Genomic DNA, 19,901 nt, shown 5'->3' with positions numbered 1-19,901 from the left:
TAAGCTTTTTTTTTAAAAATGTCTTGCTTACTTAATTTTTTTTTAATTATATATAGAGATAGATATTCTTAGGTCTACATTAAAATTAGTTACGAAAATGGTTTTTGTACTTAACCCATTTAACACATACAAATTACCATTTTCCTTTACACATCACTGGAATATTAGTTAGAGTGAAATGATTTTCACGTATTTATTTGGCTTTAGTTCATGAAATAAATATTGTTGTAATAACTTTAGGGATGATGAGGTAATTCTGCAACGTTTTCCCGATAGGAAAATCATTGAATAATTCCCTAAACATTGAAATTAAAACTGACTAAAACTTACATTATGTTTTAAATAACCTTGTGTATACATACATATAATATTTATAAGTTATATAACATTTTTACAGTTTAATGAGTCTTTTTGTCGTTCACTCCACGAAAACAAATGAAACGAACAAAACAAAACACTGAGATCACCAAATACTATTAAATTTGTCCGTATTTACATGTTCGTCTTGTAGTTATCATTGTGAATTCTAACCGAACGTTTTAATATCAAGATATCGTGTTTCACTGTAAATTTTGCCGTTTAGCTGCATGTTCCTCTTCATTGTCCGATATAATATCGCTATTCTCATCCGTCTGATTGTCGAGGACTTCTTGTTTTCTCTTTGCAGTCGCCATTTCGGCAGCATGCTTTTTCCGCCATTTAGTACGTCTATTTTGAAACCATACCTGGAAATATTAATAATTTTATGTATTAGTACTACCAGCTAACTATATACGTCTAAAATAATAGATGTTTGCATGTATTTTGATCACAAAATGCAAATTATAAATGTAAACAACTGTTGTACAACCTAACCTATCTATTAAATTAAATGGTTTTTGACATTTTTCTACCTAAAAGACAATTATTAACATGAAAATGATTAATCTAACTATTAAATTAAATGGGTTTTGCCATTTTTCTACTATCATTTTTATGTTAATGATAAATAATGACCTGGTGGACTAAAAAGGTTTGAAGATAATGAATTAAGAGACATATTGGATGAAAACCCAGCTATCACAGAAAGTTCAGACAACTTAGCAGTCGATGAATCAACCGTTTCCAAAATTTTTAAGCGATGAGAAAGATCCAAAAGGAGGGCACCTACACGAATTTTAATGAATGCCTTTTAGAACCATTTCAAGTCGCGTTTTTACGGCTATCCAAGCATAACGGAAATGTTTTCTGTACAGTGTTGTTTGTGACTGGTGATGATAAGACCCATCCACATCTACGCCGAAGTGCAATATTCATTGACGTAAAGTCTTGCTGTGTATATGATGGTAATAGCAAGGTGTAATGTATTACGAATTGATAAAATCAAGTGAAAACTGTTACTGTAGATGTTTGGAACAAATTAAATGCTGTATTGTTGCAAAAATCAGCAGAAATAGTGTAACACTAGATCAAAATGGGAAAAAGTTATGGGAAATGATGGCAATGTTTCGATTAATACATATTGTACCAAATTTTCTCAAGAAATACTTTTTTTAACTGAAAGAATAATGAAAATATATGAAAGTACCCACTCAAGCCATAAAAAATATTTATTATAAAAATATATATTAAAAATAATTATCTGTAGAAATATAGCTATAATCATATTTAAGATTGTTATATATTTTATTTTGCGGTACTTAATACCGAACCTTTGTACGAAACAGAGTATCCTTGCGGGATGATAATATCGACAAGGCAACATCTTCATTTTAATTGATGTCCTATTCTGTCTCTTTCTGTCCCGTCCTTTATCTTGTACTCTCTTTTAGTCTCGGTTTTCGTTGCGGAAGTATCGAGCCGTTGTTGGGCTATCGCCGTTGCCTGTATTAACTCTCGAAACCCTATTTTGCATGATTTATCATCATACTATAGCTTTAAATACCGTGTAATTCACAAATTTAATATATAATGGGCCTGCTCGTTGGAAATCGTTGAAAAGTTGTACCATCATTTAGCGCTACGGAAGGTTAATATATTTACACCCCTTTGTTAGACCGAACATATTTTTTTTCTCTTAAAATAAACGGTTATTGTTGCTTCAACATTTCTTGCGTTATACAATAAATACCGTGACTGTTTAGCTACGTTATACAGGATATAGGCAATATAATATGAACACCATGTAGTATAGTACATTTTGTTGTATGTTGTTAATAGTATGACGGGTATGTATTGCCCAGTTTACATGCCAAGTCTTGAAAGTTATATTCCAATGTTATATTCTTTACTCCGGTTAAAATAATCGATCGATGAAATGTTTAATCTCTCAGGCGAACATTAAACAAGATTGTCGCCAGAACGCTAAACTAGAAAAGTTGGTGTAGTTGTGCTACAAGTCCTCATCTGGTCCTCCAACTCACGACTCATTTTCAATGATAAAATTCTTACTATGACTAGTATATTGCTTCCAAACACTGGCATATTCCATGCTGATAATTCGTCCATATAGACAGCTAAAAGGCCAGTCTTGGTTTGAAAAGCATCAGAATATCATCAAATATCTTCCAATAATTCTCTCAAGATTACGATTGTTTTTTTTTTAATCCTGAACGATTAATCATATTATTCTGTTGAATTAAGGAGAGTGAATAAAGAATAGACGGGCAAGCGTTAAATTAAGATTCCCATAACAGATATTTTTTTGCTTTTTTAAAATAATTAGTCCCAATTTATTAAGAGATAATTTTGGTTGAAGATTCTTTACATAACTTTTAACTACGCTCTTGCAGCTCCTCTGTCTCTCTCTCTCTCCCTCTCTCTATTTTATTTTTCATCTCTTGGTTTGCATTTTGCCTTGGAAACCGTTTCAATTAGTTGTAAAATATGTCAGGAGATGTGTTGTGATCTATAATTATATCGTAATTGTATGATGCGTGGAGCCTGTGACAGTATGATGATGGATTGAATGGTAGGTAGACAGATATGGCGGCTAAAAACCGGTATATTGGCATCCATGAAGGGGTTGTACCGTTAGGGGTATCTACCAATAGGATATCTCATTTTTAACCGCATATAAGGGGATATCAAAACCTCTTTCATACTATATGCTTTTATGTGTGCATAGATTAGTATAATATATGCGTATGAGAATAAATACTAGAATTAACATAATTGTGAGTTAAGTTAGTTGTTTAGTTTGTATTTATTTAAAAAATAACACGCATTTTTTTATGTAAAAATTCTTTTATAAATAGCTTGACTAACTTCTTGACTAAATTGAAAACAATTTAAAATATAATAATTCGGCATTCGTATGTCTACATAATAAAAATTAAAAGAATATCTATTAAAATGTAAAATTGGGTGTTAAGATATTGATATATTTAAATATATATATTTTATTTGTATATATTTGTATGATTGTGTGTTCTTTCTTAAAGAAAAAACCAGTAGCAATTGAGATATAAATAGTTTAAAATTAATATAGCGGGCTTAGTGGCGCAGTGGTAAAGGCGATGGGACGGTCCTCCTACTGTTGCGATAGCCGTGGGTTCGAATCCTGCTGGGGCATGGTCGTAAATTTATGTTTGTGATTGTTGAAAATATGTGAATGTTCTAGGAAAGAGTGTAAAATCCGACAAGGAAAATGATCCCAGTCACGCCAGTAACCAGGCTGGGTAAGACCGGATGTCTTCTGGGATGATTTCTAGAGTTGGTCACTTGCCAGTCGGTAGGCTTAATGCTGAGGACCGTGGTTCGGAGCCCACCTTAAACTTTAGGCCCAGTACAGATAAACACATAGTTGGTAAAAGGAGACTTTAATATATATATATATATATATCTAAAACAATTTAAAATACAATAATTCGGCATTCATATGTCTACATAATAAAAAGAATATCTATTAAAATGTAAAATAGGGTGTTAAGATATTGATATATTTAAAGATATATATTTTTATGATTGTGTGTTCTTTTTAAAAAAAAGACCAGTAGCAATTGAGATATAAATAGTTTAAAATTAATATCTATGTTAAATATTCTACAGCTATAAACTGTAGAATATTATTATACTATTATTATATAATACTGTAGAAAAAAGAAACGGTTTGGAAATGAAATGAATAATCAAGATTCGTCATTGCTGCGATTGCCTACACCATAAAGCATAAAAAAAATGAAAAGAATACGCATCGAGCTGCAAAATTGGCAGCCGAAATATTGACATTTTCAAAGCCATATATTGTTTTTTTCGTTCAATTCCGACCCTGGATCTTTACGAATTGACGTTTTGATATATGGCTGACGTCGCTAATCTACGTGACATATATACGTTTTTATTGTTTTGCCAGAACAAAATGTCCAGTTTTATAATTTCAGATAAAATCTTTGAAATAGTGAAGCGACAGCTTTCAGGTAAACGACTCTGTCATTTTTTTTGTTGTTGTTGCTAAAACAGATTTTTCGGGTTTTTTCCCTTTATTCGAATATTCCGGAAACGGTATTGGCATAATCAATAGAGGACATCATCCTGTAAATTAACTTAACAATATTATTTATAGTACATTTCCGTCGTTTAACGCTTTAAATGAATGATAGTACAGTAATAATGTGGGTTATTAGTCAGGGCGTTTTGTGAGCCGAACAGAGAAAGCGAGCTGTGTGCTTGGCCCCCTTGGCAAGAAATGTCAATGGGGATCGTGGAGCTTCCATGATGTATCGTTTTTAAGGGAGGGTTTGCAACCACCGCGGCATAATCTTCTGACAAATTGAATAAGGGCGGCACAAAGCCTGGGGTGGCTATAGGCCGCCACTTGTTTATAACAAACATCGTCATAGCTATTTAGGTTTAGCCGTCCTGATTGATAAGGCTGTGCAGAAAAATACCACTAGGGGGTTCCTGTGGCCTCTCCACCTGCTATAGGCCCTATATTCTTTCACACTCAATCAATTTTTATTGTTTTTTAATTGTCACGTGTCAATTGAATGGTATTACGTTAGATTTATCTTACTAAAATATACATATATATTAGTTGTAATTTATTTAAACCTTATTTTTTTAATATTACATAAAAAATATCGAAAAATATCGGCTTACAAAAACATCGGCCAAAAATATCGATATTTCCTTCAAAAAATATCGATATATCGATATTTCTTCTGCTGGTCCAAATAAACCGTCGTTGGTAAAATAAAATAAAAAAATCAGTAATATTATAATTACTGATTTTTTTATTTTTTTTATATATTTTTTCAAAATAATTAATTATGTTTCTACCATTATTCATTATAAAAAAACATGTAATAATTTGTTATAAACTGTTCAAATTGGTACTTAATTTTTAATTTTTAGAAATGTTTGGTTATTTTATTGTAAGGGTTTATTAAAAATATCAATATATTTTGTGAAAAAATGTCGATATTTTTTTCTCCGATATATCGATATTTTTTTAAATATCGAAAACGATATATCGATATTTTCCTCGGTGGCCAAGACCGCTACTTCGAACCACGGTCCTCGGCATTAAGCCTACCGACTGACGAGTGACCAACTTAGAAATCATCCCAGAAGACATCCGGTCTTACCCAGCCTGGTTACTGGCATGACTGGGATCATTTTCCTTGTCGGATTTTATACTCTTGCCTAAGACAATCACAAACATAAATTTACAATCACGTCCCAGTAGGATTTCGTAGGAACGCGCGACTATCGCAACTGTAGGTGAACCGTCCTATCGCCTTTACCACTGCGCCAACCTATTATATATCTATTAATGAATTGAATTGACCTTTTCATTTGATTTTTTAATTCTTTTCGACTTTGAGTAATGTCATAATATGTTTCTTGACAAACAATATTCGAGAAACTTACTGATAAAATATTATTCAAGAAACGAAAACTAAAATCATTATCACATCATCATCATCATGATTCCATAGTTCTACACTCAACCAGGTCAAGCGTTATAGTAATATAAGGCCGAAAACGCAAAAATTAGAAATTTAATATTAACGAAACAACCGTTGATTGTAACCGATGATTTTGAGTTGGCCATTGAACGAAATAACAATTTTTTAAGTTATAATAAAACAATGAAAAATTAAATAAATTCCAATAAAGCGAAATACGCCCAAGTCAAGTAACCAGGAATAGCTGTTAGATCGGTGGCACATAATATATAAATAAATATTTTATTTTATTATTGTAATGTTACGTTGTGACGTAAATTTGGCAGCGCTGTTAATAATTTAAGAATTTTCATTTGCAATGAAAAAAATATGACAGCTAATGTTTTAAAGATTGAATAGTGGAATAACTAAATAATGAACCCTACAATTTTATTTAAAAATGTAGGTAATTAAATTATTCTTTTATAAAATAAGCCTGGTTTGTTATTCAATTTATTGTAAATAAAATATTCAGGTATTATTATATATTATTATTACTAAGTTATTGATTGTTAATACTTAATGGAAATTTGATTTAATTAAATGCCATTTAAAAAGGTTAGTGAGTACTATGTCTTGAGATTTGCATGTATTTTAACATACAGATATGTATTACTGTAATTAATGTTATATATCAAATATATTTTAGATTTTATATTGAAAATATTGTCAAAACAAATTTAGTAACATCAACATATTATTTATAAGCTATTCTCTTTACTCTATTATGGGAAAAACATGATTAACTTTAAAATTGTGGTTGAATTTCGACCATAGGGCGATCACTATTTAATAATTAATTCACTATAATAGATATAATAGTGTTGGGTGAATATTGTAAGTCATAGTACCAAAACAAATTCATGAACGGCTCCTAAATGTACACAAAGACTCTTCCCCAGACAGTTAAAACAGCTCATAGACGTTAAAAGGCGTTTGAAACGTATATTGACACTAAAAATCATATCAAAAATTGCGGTATCTCCACCGAGGAATCCACAAACGGAACTTTAAACGCGTTTTTCTCGAAAGTATTTTTTTTCCGAGACGATGGACATAATACCTTAAATTCTACTAAACCGATTTAAAGGAAATTTCGTGTGAGTATTTTCTATTCGATATTCTCAATATTATATTCAAAATAAAAAACAAATCAAACAATTATATTTCCCCAAATTGCAGCTGTCCGAATAAACGTTTTTTTTACCGCTTTACTAATCATAATATCTGGGAAATTAATTTAAATTTTGAAAAATACTTTTAAAATAAATAATTTCCTGACTAGAACACACTATTAATTAACAACGTTTTAGATTTGTTTCATTAACTGGTTATTTTGTTATAGAGATAAAAAGTTTAGAACGAGAAATTCGGAATAATTGATATGACGTGATTAAAGCCCGTTCGAGGTGTCAAACGATTTTTTGTCCGAAAGATTATTGTGTGGTTCTATTCGAAAGGTAAAAGACCTGACTCGGGTATCAATTAACGTGTCAAAATTGTCATTAATCTCGACTTAATAAAAGCGATTGAGCATGAATCTCATTCAGATTCGAATACGGGTTACTAAACAACCAGTTCCGAGTCCGCTATCGACTTAAAAATGTTTGTTACGAACGGAACCGATAATTAGATTAGAGCGTACGTATTTTTTGTCTTGTCCACAGCTCGCATCGACCGAATTTGTTTCGGCGAAAGCATTAATAGCGAGATCCACGCCGGCCATGATCGAGGGCTAATCCTTCTCTCTTTCCCCGCGTACGCTCTCTATGTAAATGCCGGGTCATTAGTGTGTCGTTAACCGTAAACGTAAGGCGAACGAATTGATTAACGCTAAGTGACTGTGTAATTAGCTATACACGTTGCCACAAACATCGGCTGTCCCTAATTCTCTACTTCATCCCTGCATTTTAGCCCCATCGTTGTCCACAACGGCTTCCTGTCATCATTACTTCCGTGTTGCCACATCAAGGATTTACTATTTATTTTTTAATTTATTTATCTTGGTAGTTTTCGATCCAAAAAATGTTCATTTATTTGCAGTATTACACAACAAAAATATATCTCAGTGCCTATTACGATAAAAAATAGTTACCGGGGTAGTGGTATTCCCAAAATAGGTTCTATTTTTCGTTAGGTTAGTAGTCCTGATTGTTATATGTATTATTAGAAAACCATAGCTATGACCAGAAGTATTTTGATTTCGTTTTGAATGTTTTGATTGATTTTTGCAGTCATTTCCGTTCAACTAATCATGTGTTGAAATAGATAAATAATTAAAAATTACAGAGATTATAAAGAATTTTACGCTGCATTGAATGGTGATGTAATAAATTCGATGAAACCTTTAGATTTTGAGTTGTATAATAAAAAGCGTATTTTCAAAAAATGAGTGGATTTCAGTTTATGTCCCATATCTTTAAAAATACCAATTCTAGGGCAATTTAATATGGATTTTCGTTATTGTCACCCCAAAATACATACATTTTGAGGGTTTTATCTCTATCGGGGAGGTGAAAAATTTTGGCACTTTTTCCATACATATAGTCGTGAAAATTTGCGATTTTTTGCCATTTTCAAATTTTTTACTGCCATTTCCGTTTAAATAATCGCAGGCTAATTAAAATTACAGAAATTATGAAGAATTTTAAGCTGAATCGAATGGTGATGTAATAAATTCGATGAAACCTTTAGATCTTGAGTTGTATAATAAAAAGCGTATTTTCAAAAACTTAGTGTATTTCAGTTTATGTCCCATATCTTTAGAAATACCAATTCTAGGGCAATTTAACATGGATTTTCCTTATTTTCAGCTTGAAATACATATATTTTGAGAGTTTTATCTTTATCGGGGAGGTGAAAAATTTTGGCACTTTTTCCATACATATAGTCGTGAAAATTAGCGATTTTTTGCCATTTTCAATTTTTTAAATCTCATTTCCGTTTAAATAATCGCAGGCTAATTAAAATTACACACATTATGAAGAATTTTACGCTGAATCCAATGGTGAAGTAACAAATTCGATGAAACCTTTAGATTTTGAGTTAAATAATAAAAAGCGTATTTTCAAAAAATTAGTGGATTTCAGTTTATGTCCCATATCTTTAAAAATACCAATTCTAGGGCAATTTAAGGTGAATTTTCGTTATTGTCACCCCGAAATACATATATTTTGAGAGTTTTATCTCTATCGGGGAGGTGAAAAATGTTGGCACTTTTTCCATACATATAGTCGTGAAAATTTGCGATTTTTTGCCATTTTCAATTTTTTTACTACCATTTCCGTTTAAATAATCGCAGGCTAATTAAAATTACAGAAATTATGAAGAATTTTAAGCTGAATCGAATGGTGATGTAATAAATTCGATGAAACCTTTAGATTTTGAGTTGTATAATAAAAAGCGTATTTTCAAAAAATGAGTGGATTTCAGTGTATGTCCCATATCTTTAGAAATACCAATTCTAGGGCAATTTAACATGGATTTTCGTTATTTTCAGCTTGAAATACATATATTTTGAGAGTTTTATCTTTATCGGGGAGGTGAAAAATTTTGGCACTTTTTCCATACATATAGTCGTGAAAATTTGCGATTTTTTGCCATTTTCAATTTTTTAAATCTCATTTCCGTTTAAATAATCGCAGGCTAATTAAAATTACACGCATTATGAAGAATTTTACGCTGAATCCAATGGTGAAGTAACAAATTCGATGAAACCTTTAGATTTTGAGTTGTATAATAAAAAGCGTATTTTCAAAAAATGAGTGGATTTCAGTGTATGTCCCATATCTTTAGAAATACCAATTCTAGGGCAATTTAACATGGATTTTCGTTATTTTCACCTTGAAATACATATATTTTGAGAGTTTTATCTTTATCGGGGAGGTGAAAAATTTTGGCACTTTTTCCATACATATAGTCGTGAAAATTTGCGATTTTTTGCCATTTTCAATTTTTTAAATCTCATTTCCGTTTAAATAATCGCAGGCTAATTAAAATTACACGCATTATGAAGTATTTTACGCTGAATCCAATGGTGAAGTAACAAATTCGATGAAACCTTTAGATTTTGAGTTAAATAATAAAAAGCGTATTTTCAAAAAATTAGTGGATTTCAGTTTATGTCCCATATCTTTAAAAATACCAATTCTAAGGCAATTTAACATGGATTTTCGTTATTGTCACCCCGAAATACATATATTTTGAGAGTTTTATCTCTATCGGGGAGGTGAAAAATGTTGGCACTTTTTCCATACATATAGTCGTGAAAATTTGCGATTTTTTGCCATTTTCAATTTTTTTACTGCCATTTCCGTTTAAATAATCGCAGGCTAATTAAAATTACAGAAATTATGAAGAATTTTAAGCTGAATCGAATGGTGATGTAATAAATTCGATGAAACCTTTAGATTTTGAGTTGTATAATAAAAAGCGTATTTTCAAAAACTTAGTGTATTTCAGTTTATGTCCCATATCTTTAAAAATACCAATTCTAGGGCAATTTAACATGGATTTTCGTTATTTTCAGCTTGAAATACATATATTTTGAGAGTTTTATCTTTATCGGGGAGGTGAAAAATTTTGGCACTTTTTCCATACATATAGTCGTGAAAATTAGCGATTTTTTGCCATTTTCAATTTTTTAAATCTCATTTCCGTTTAAATAATCGCAGGCTAATTAAAATTACACACATTATGAAGAATTTTACGCTGAATCCAATGGTGAAGTAACAAATTCGATGAAACCTTTAGATTTTGAGTTAAATAATAAAAAGCGTATTTTCAAAAAATTAGTGGATTTCAGTTTATGTCCCATATCTTTAAAAATACCAATTCTAGGGCAATTTAAGGTGAATTTTCGTTATTGTCACCCCGAAATACATATATTTTGAGAGTTTTATCTCTATCGGGGAGGTGAAAAATGTTGGCACTTTTTCCATACATATAGTCGTGAAAATTTGCGATTTTTTGCCATTTTCAAATTTTTTACTGCCATTTCCGTTTAAATAATCGCAGGCTAATTAAAATTACAGAAATTATGAAGAATTTTAAGCTGAATCGAATGGTGATGTAATAAATTCGATGAAACCTTTAGATCTTAAGTTGTATAATAAAAAGCGTATTTTCAAAAACTTAGTGTATTTCAGTTTATGTCCCATATCTTTAAAAATACCAATTCTAGGGCAATTTAATATGGATTTTCGTTATTTTCAGCTCGAAATACATATATTTTGAGAGTTTTATCTTTATCGGGGAGGTGAAAAATTTTGGCACTTTTTCCATACATATAGTCGTGAAAATTAGCGATTTTTTGCCATTTTCAATTTTTTAAATCTCATTTCCGTTTAAATAATCGCAGGCTAATTAAAATTACACGCATTATGAAGAATTTTACGCTGAATCCAATGGTGAAGTAACAAATTCGATGAAACCTTTAGATTTTGAGTTAAATAATAAAAAGCGTATTTTCAAAAAATTAGTGGATTTCAGTTTATGTCCCATATCTTTAAAAATACCAATTCTAGGGCAATTTAAGGTGAATTTTCGTTATTGTCACCCCGAAATACATATATTTTGAGAGTTTTATCTCTATCGGGGAGGTGAAAAATTTTGGCACTTTTTCCATACGTGAAAATTTGCGATTTTTTGCCATTTTCAAATTTTTTACTGCCATTTCCGTTTAAATAATCGCAGGCTAATTAAAATTACAGAAATTATGAAAAATTTTAAGCTGAATCGAATGGTGATGTAATAAATTCGATGAAACCTTTAGATTTTGAGTTGTATAATAAAAAGCGTATTTTCAAAAAATGAGTGGATTTCAGTTTATGCCTCATATCTTTAAAAATACCAATTCTAAGGCAATTTAACATGGATTTTCGTTGTTGTCACCCCGAAATACATATATTTTGAGAATTTTATCTCTATCGGGGAGGTGAAAAATTTTGGCACTTTTTCCATACATATAGTCGTGAAAATTTGCGATTTTTTGCCATTTTCAATTTTTGTACTGTCATTTCCGTTTAAATAATCGCAGACTAATTAAAATTACAGAAATTATGAAGAATTTTAAGCTGAATCGAATGGTGATGTATAAATTCGATGAAACCTTTAGATTTTGAGTTGTATAATAAAAAGCGTATTTTCAAAAAATGAGTGGATTTCAGTATATGCCTCATATCTTTAAAAATACCAATTCTAAGGCAATTTAACATGGATTTTCGTTGTTGTCACCCCGAAATAAATATATTTTGAGAGTTTTATCTCTATCGGGGAGGTGAAAAATTTTGGCACTTTTTCCATACATATAGTCGTGAAAATTTGCGATTTTTTGCCATTTTCAAATTTTTTACTGCCATTTCGGTTTAAATAATCGCAGGCTAATTAAAATTACAGAAATTATGAAGAATTTTAAGCTGAATCGAATGGTGATGTAATAAATTCGATGAAACCTTTAGATTTTGAGTTGTATAATAAAAAGCGTATTTTCAAAAAATGAGTGGATTTCAGTTTATGCCTCATATCTTTAAAAATACCAATTCTAAGGCAATTTAACATGGATTTTCGTTGTTGTCACCCCGAAATACATATATTTTGAGAATTTTATCTCTATCGGGGAGGTGAAAAATTTTGGCACTTTTTCCATACATATAGTCGTGAAAATTTGCGATTTTTTGCCATTTTCAATTTTTTTACTGTCATTTCCGTTTAAATAATCGCAGACTAATTAAAATTACAGAAATTATGAAGAATTTTAAGCTGAATCGAATGGTAATGTAATAAATTCGATGAAACCTTTAGATTTTGAGTTGTATAATAAAAAGCGTATTTTCAAAAAATGAGTGGTATATGCCTCATATCTTTAAAAATACCAATTCTAAGGCAATTTAACATGGATTTTCGTTGTTGTCACCCCGAAATACATATATTTTGAGAATTTTATCTCTATCGGGGAGGTGAAAAATTTTGGCACTTTTTCCATACATATAGTCGTGAAAATTTGCGATTTTTTGCCATTTTCAAATTTTTTACTGCCATTTCCGTTTAAATAATCGCAGGCTAATTAAAATTACAGAAATTATGAAGAATTTTAAGCTGAATCGAATGGTGATGTAATAAATTCGATGAAACCTTTAGATTTTGAGTTGTATAATAAAAAGCGTATTTTCAAAAAATGAGTGGATTTCAGTATATGCCTCATATCTTTAAAAATACCAATTCTAAGGCAATTTAACATGGATTTTCGTTGTTGTCACCCCGAAATACATATATTTTGAGAGTTTTATCTCTATCGGGGAGGTGAAAAATTTTGGCACTTTTTCCATACATATAGTCGTGAAAATTTGCGATTTTTTGCCATTTTCAAATTTTTTACTGCCATTTCCGTTTAAATAATCGCAGGCTAATTAAAATTACAGAAATTATGAAGAATTTTAAGCTGAATCGAATGGTGATGTAATAAATTCGATGAAACCTTTAGATTTTGAGTTGTATAATAAAAAGCGTATTTTCAAAAAATGAGTGGATTTCAGTTTATGCCTCATATCTTTAAAAATACCAATTCTAAGGCAATTTAACATGGATTTTCGTTGTTGTCACCCCGAAATACATATATTTTGAGAATTTTATCTCTATCGGGGAGGTGAAAAATTTTGGCACTTTTTCCATACATATAGTCGTGAAAATTTGCGATTTTTTGCCATTTTCAATTTTTGTACTGTCATTTCCGTTTAAATAATCGCAGACTAATTAAAATTACAGAAATTATGAAGAATTTTAAGCTGAATCGAATGGTGATGTAATAAATTCGATGAAACCTTTAGATTTTGAGTTGTATAATAAAAAGCGTATTTTCAAAAAATGAGTGGATTTCAGTATATGCCTCATATCTTTAAAAATACCAATTCTAAGGCAATTTAACATGGATTTTCGTTGTTGTCACCCCGAAATACATATATTTTGAGAGTTTTATCTCTATCGGGGAGGTGAAAAATTTTGGCACTTTTTCCATACATATAGTCGTGAAAATTTGCGATTTTTTGCCATTTTCAAATTTTTTACTGCCATTTCCGTTTAAATAATCGCAGGCTAATTAAAATTACAGAAATTATGAAGAATTTTAAGCTGAATCGAATGGTGATGTAATAAATTCGATGAAACCTTTAGATTTTGAGTTGTATAATAAAAAGCGTATTTTCAAAAAATGAGTGGATTTCAGTTTATGCCTCATATCTTTAAAAATACCAATTCTAAGGCAATTTAACATGGATTTTCGTTGTTGTCACCTCGAAATACATATATTTTGAGAGTTTTATCTTTATCGGGGAGGTGAAAAATTTTGGCACTTTTTCCATACATATAGTCGTGAAAATTTGCGATTTTTTGCCATTTTCAATTTTTGTACTGTCATTTCCGTTTAAATAATCGCAGACTAATTAAAATTACAGAAATTATGAAGAATTTCAAGCTGAATCGAATGGTGATCTAATAAATTCGATGAAACCTTTAGATTTTGAGTTGTATAATAAAAAGCGTATTTTCAAAAAATGAGTGGATTTCAGTTTATGCCTCATATCTTTAAAAATACCAATTCTAAGGCAATTTAACATGGATTTTCGTTGTTGTCGCCCCGAAATACATATATTTTCAGAGTTTTATCTTTATCGGAGAGGTGAACAATTCTGGAACTTTTTCCATAAATATATTAAATATTTGTTATATATTTTAAAACGTGATTTCAAGTGCATCTCCTTTTGTTTAGTACCAAAAACATAGAATTTACTCGATAAAGACCAATCAACCGAATACCATGTGCAAGCTCAGACCAAATATACATTACATTAAAGAGAATCAAACAATCTTAGAAAAATATAGCATTAGGAAGTTTCAATGCCAATAGTATATCACAAAAATATTCTGTCGATGATTCAAAGTAGAGAAAAACTGAAAACTGTTTCTATATATATTCATTAATACAGTAAAATCTGTTTTGAAATATAATGACGTCCACATAACGTTTATTATTATTAATTTTCGCTACAAATTAATAAACGAATTAATTATTCAGCATCAACCTTATTAAAACAATCTGCCCAAAATATTATTACACGCATTAATCAACAATAATTAATTTTAAATCGTATAAATTCAGTTGGTAAAAATAAATAGTAAGTAATTCGATTCTGTTGTGTGACTTTCAGCTTAATGTTAACATCTATTTATTGACAGTAATCGTTATATAACATAATGGCGCGATTTCATTATATTTGCAGGAAATATATCTGATTATTACACATCTGTTTCATATTTTAATATATTGAACATTGAACAGATTGTTGTTTATTAAATTGTGAATTATTTTATTTTATTTTTTTAAATATATTTTAAAGTCTCCTTTTACCAACTATGGGTTTATCTGGACTGGGCCTAAAGTTTAACGTGGGCACCGAACCACGGTCCTCAGCATTTAGCCTACCGACTGGCGAGTGACCAACTTTAGAGAACATCCCAGAAGACATCCGGTCTTACCCAGCCTGGTTACTGGCGTGACTGGGATCATTTTCCTTAACGGATTTTACACTCTTGCCAGAACATTCACAAATTTTAAACAACCACAAACATAAATTTACGACCATGCCCCAGCAGGATTCGAACCCGCGACTATCGCAACAGTAGAAGGACCGTCCCATCGCCTTTACCACTGCGCCACCAAGCCGGCTGTGAATTATTTTATTTTAACATAGCACGTCTATTTGTAAATTGCTAACAAAGTTATAAAGATTTATGGAATATGGAATTATGAATTATATGAATTTATATAACAATATATAACATGTCTGGTGAACAAAACTATGTTAGCACCTCATTTTCACTTTTAAATAATAAGATTCTTGAACACCTGTTTACGCATAATGCAGATGTTCAAGAATGGAACGTATGACGGGTATATTTACAAAAATTGGTGCTTTCATAGGTACTCTAATCATGTTTTCTCTTTCAACACAAAATCCAATAAAACAGCCAATGCAGGTCAGAGATGACGTCGAATTCAGTCGTACTGACAAATTCAGTTTGTAAAAACGTAAAAATCGTTTTAAACTCGTAGCGGAACTTTCCTTCTTGTTTTACTAATGGATATTACTCCAGTTAATTATAGACATTTAGACAGACATTAGACATTATAGATTTTATTGTACATGGAAACAGAAATGGCTTTATTCTTGGAGTTGAGCTATAATATATATATATATATATATATATATATATATATATATAAATGTTTTTTTTTATGTATTGAAAGTCAGACAAAATGAAGAAGTTAACAAATCGTGGAATAGTTCGATAGATTAGAAATTAACAATTTGGTAATTGACTTGTGAACAGTGATTCTGATAGTGAGAGTGACAGTGACTGAATGAAACTCTTTTGCTGTAGGTTTATGCCCCATTGCTGACAATTACCAACACAGAGTGATTTGAGCGGAAACCAAAAAAAAATAGCTATAGAAAGTCGTGTTTGTAGAGTATATAAGATTTGTGTGCACAGATATGTCTGTGATTGTTCGGAGTATACATGAGTATTAGTTTAAAATGTATTAGGGGATAATTAACTATTTTGCAGTTCTAGTAAATGCATTAGAGAGAATGCGGTTATCAAATATAATTTTATGAAAGCACACAGGCAGTAACAGAAAAAACTAAGAGAAAATGCAAATGACTTGACAAGAAAACACAGCAACAAAGGAAACAACAACTAAACGTAAATAAGTAAATATGCTCTCTAATGAAATTAAAATACATTATTTGGATTTATAATTGTGAATTAGGTAGATTAAGCCTCAAAAAACGTTCCTGTGGCATTTTAATTAATTGTTTAAGACCTTCAATAATATATGCATTAGATGGACTATAATGTTAACATAACATATTTTATGACACTATTTTGTGTCATTGTATTTCTTTATGTCAAAATGTGAGTCTAAATAAATCAAAACAACTTTGATGCGGCAACGTTCTGCACGTGCATTGACTGTTTTATTGGAAGAACTACTTGTTCATCATGTTTCGAAATGTTTATTTTTTCGATTAAAAAAAATAATTTAGTTAAAACTTCCCTTAAGGCTAAACAATAACGTTAATAAAATTTTAATTTTTGTTTCTTAGTTTGCTAATTTTATCCAACCAAAAAAAAAATCAAGTTACCAGCAGTAATCGTAAAAGAAGTTTATTTAGACCGATAAAAGAGATAATGCAATACGGTGTAATTTTCCATTTTAAAGTCCCGAGCAAGTTTTTAATTTGAATTTTTCTGTATCTTCGCGTCTCGCTGCCAGGCAAGGAAAAAAAGAGTTGGAAAATATAATTCGACACCCGCTGCGCCAGTCGTTCATATTTTAATTTAATTAAACTTGTAACAAGATAAAATTAATTTTTAATTTCCGCTGGGCAAAGGTAATGAAGGTAACTGACGGCAATCTGAAAAAAGGCCCTCTAACTAAGTTTTACGATGGCTTCTTCGCACCTTAGATGCAGCCAGGGAGAGTTTTGTTCAGATTATTTTTTTCTTGTAGTCTCCGAGGGATGTTTATTTTAATGAAGCCGAGTCGTTCAGACCGCGAAGTTACAACCCCCAATCCAGATCCGTAATCTTAATTTAAACCCTGTTTCGTTTTATACGAAATATACAAATAAAGAAACATATTTTTCAAAATAAAAATCTTCCGTGATCTGTAAATCAATTTAAAAAAAACAAATCAAGCAAATATTTGTTTAAAATAAACGTGCTTTTAAACGATAGGAAGTATGGTGTGTGCAATTTTTGCTAACATGAATGATTCAGTTGTTTTACTGATACAACCTGTTTGTAATTATTAGTGTTGAGAACTATCGTCTGAAAACCACTATCGACTTTTTAGTAATTGATTGCGTTTTACTATCGATTGTTTCAGTCGCTATACCGTGTACTTTAAGTTACTATTTTCAGACTTGTATATTAATATACATTATATTAATATATTATATATTATTCCTAATATATATTATTCTTATTATATATTATATTAATATTAATATTAATATGGCAGCATTTTGAAACTATATTTTTCAAGATTACTTATCAATCTAAAAAGATAAAAAGAACAACATTTTGATTGATAAATAATAAAATAATTTTGACTGCATTTATGTTAACTTGACAACTATGGGGTCGTTTTTTGACTGACTTTTTCGATTTTCTAAGTCTCTCCATGTTTTTTCAAGCCTTTTGAAAGTTAGAACGTTTTTCATTCATTCAATAGTTGATGAAGATTGATTGATAACATACGATATAAATATTTAGTGGCCATTACTCCATTCCTCTTTACGATCAAGTCAAATATATAAAATATAAAAATAATTTTACAACACTCAAAATGGAACTGTTATTTTGGAAACGAAACACGTTGGATGGAAACGTTTAACACCATCTGACCTGATTATTGGGCATATATAAACTTTAGAATAAGCTTTAGAATAAGACTACTTAATTAAGATAGTATTTTATAGAGGAGATCACTTAACGAAGTGATTTTCTACATACTATGTATTAATATATAATATAAGCATAAGAAATACGTATTTCCTATCTGTCTTATAGGTATTGTGAATCCACTCAGAATAATAAAAAAAGTCATTGTAACTTTCAAAACATTAAATTAAGGTTAAAAATATTTGGGAACATTATTATTTATTCCTATTTTCATACTGCCAGTTGCCAATTTAAAATTACTTAAAATGAATTGACCTGTTGTCTCCGTCCTTTCCTATCTCAATATTAGTACGGGAAGAAATTTGTACATCTCCGTCTGTTATCGCTTAATAGAAAAACAGTGGACGTGTGCATTTGACTGAAGTAGGAATGCCTATTTTCAGTTGCTAGTTTTTTTACTATCGACTAGTTCGACCGTTTTGCAACTATCGATCGTTTTTACTATTACGTTACGTTACTTTACTATGTTACAGCTTATAATATGTACTGGTTTTCATATAATTTTTACGCAAGGAAAATGCATAGAAAATATTAGGTTGTTCAATAAGTTTTGTCGTTTAATAACAAGAACAAGGCTTTAAGATTAAGAATGAGAATGAGAAATATTACCAAAGCTGACATTACCTCCTCGTAATTATGTTACACCCTATAGCTTTTTTGTTTTCAATATCGTTTTTATGCAACTTATATCTTCTGTAACCTATAAATCGATTAAAAAAAAACAAATCAAGCAAATATTTGTTTAAACTAAACGTGTTTCGGAACGACAGGAAGTATGATGTGTGTAATTCTTGCTAACATGAATGATTCAATTGTTTTAAATAATACTAGGGACTCTTGTCGTTTTCAGCATGTGGTTGTTTTAAATATTAGCAATAAATATTATCAAATTTGGTATTATATTACATCGCAACAGGAAATCTAATATTGCTTTTTATGCCCTTAAACTTCGGCTAGCTTATAGAATGCATAATGGGCTTATAATTGATGGATTATATATTAAATTGACTAAATTGAATCGGCGAAGAAGTTTCAAAACGGGGTCCCAATATTAGAAGTATTATTTTTTGTCAACGCACAGACTTACACTGAAATCTCCGTTGCCGCAATTCAATAAATATGCAAATTTAGAGAGTAACAAAAGGGGGCATTTACACTTGTCAAAAGATTTTCTTCCTGCTGGATTTTCTACTATATGGGGCTTTCCGACTTTCATTAATTCCAAAAAAACAGGGGCGGCGATGTCCTCCTCTCCTAATCCATGATTATCGGGAACAAGTTTTCATCCGCAATGTCATTATGTTCCAGCCCATAGTTTTTTTTTATTCTCAATATAATTTTCACCCAACAAAAATGCATAAAAATTACTAGGTTGTTCGGTAAGTTTTGTCATTTAATATATTTTTCACACAAGAAAAATTCATATGCAATTATGGTAGAGCCTAT

The 19,901-nt window shown here is 30.4% G+C and overlaps 1 protein-coding gene across 1 annotated transcript in view; it reads right to left on the bottom strand.

The window, feature by feature from the left end:
• The window catches only part of HGTX (HGTX homeodomain transcription factor), a 34,553-nt gene continuing 14,652 nt past the window's right edge, over positions 1-19,901 (bottom strand). The window contains exon 4 of the mRNA XM_076405896.1: positions 1-725. Within this exon, the coding sequence (XP_076262011.1) occupies positions 561-725 (165 nt within the window). The 3' untranslated portion in view covers positions 1-560. The remainder of the gene's footprint in view (positions 726-19,901) is intronic.

This window comes from Rhynchophorus ferrugineus, unplaced genomic scaffold (genome assembly GCF_030347505.1).
Source record: "Rhynchophorus ferrugineus isolate W39M unplaced genomic scaffold, kcgeb_rfMv2 rfM5, whole genome shotgun sequence".
Lineage (NCBI taxonomy): Eukaryota > Metazoa > Arthropoda > Insecta > Coleoptera > Curculionidae > Rhynchophorus > Rhynchophorus ferrugineus.
Note: the sequence above shows the minus strand (reverse complement) of the source record. Positions and strands in the feature narration are given on the sequence as shown.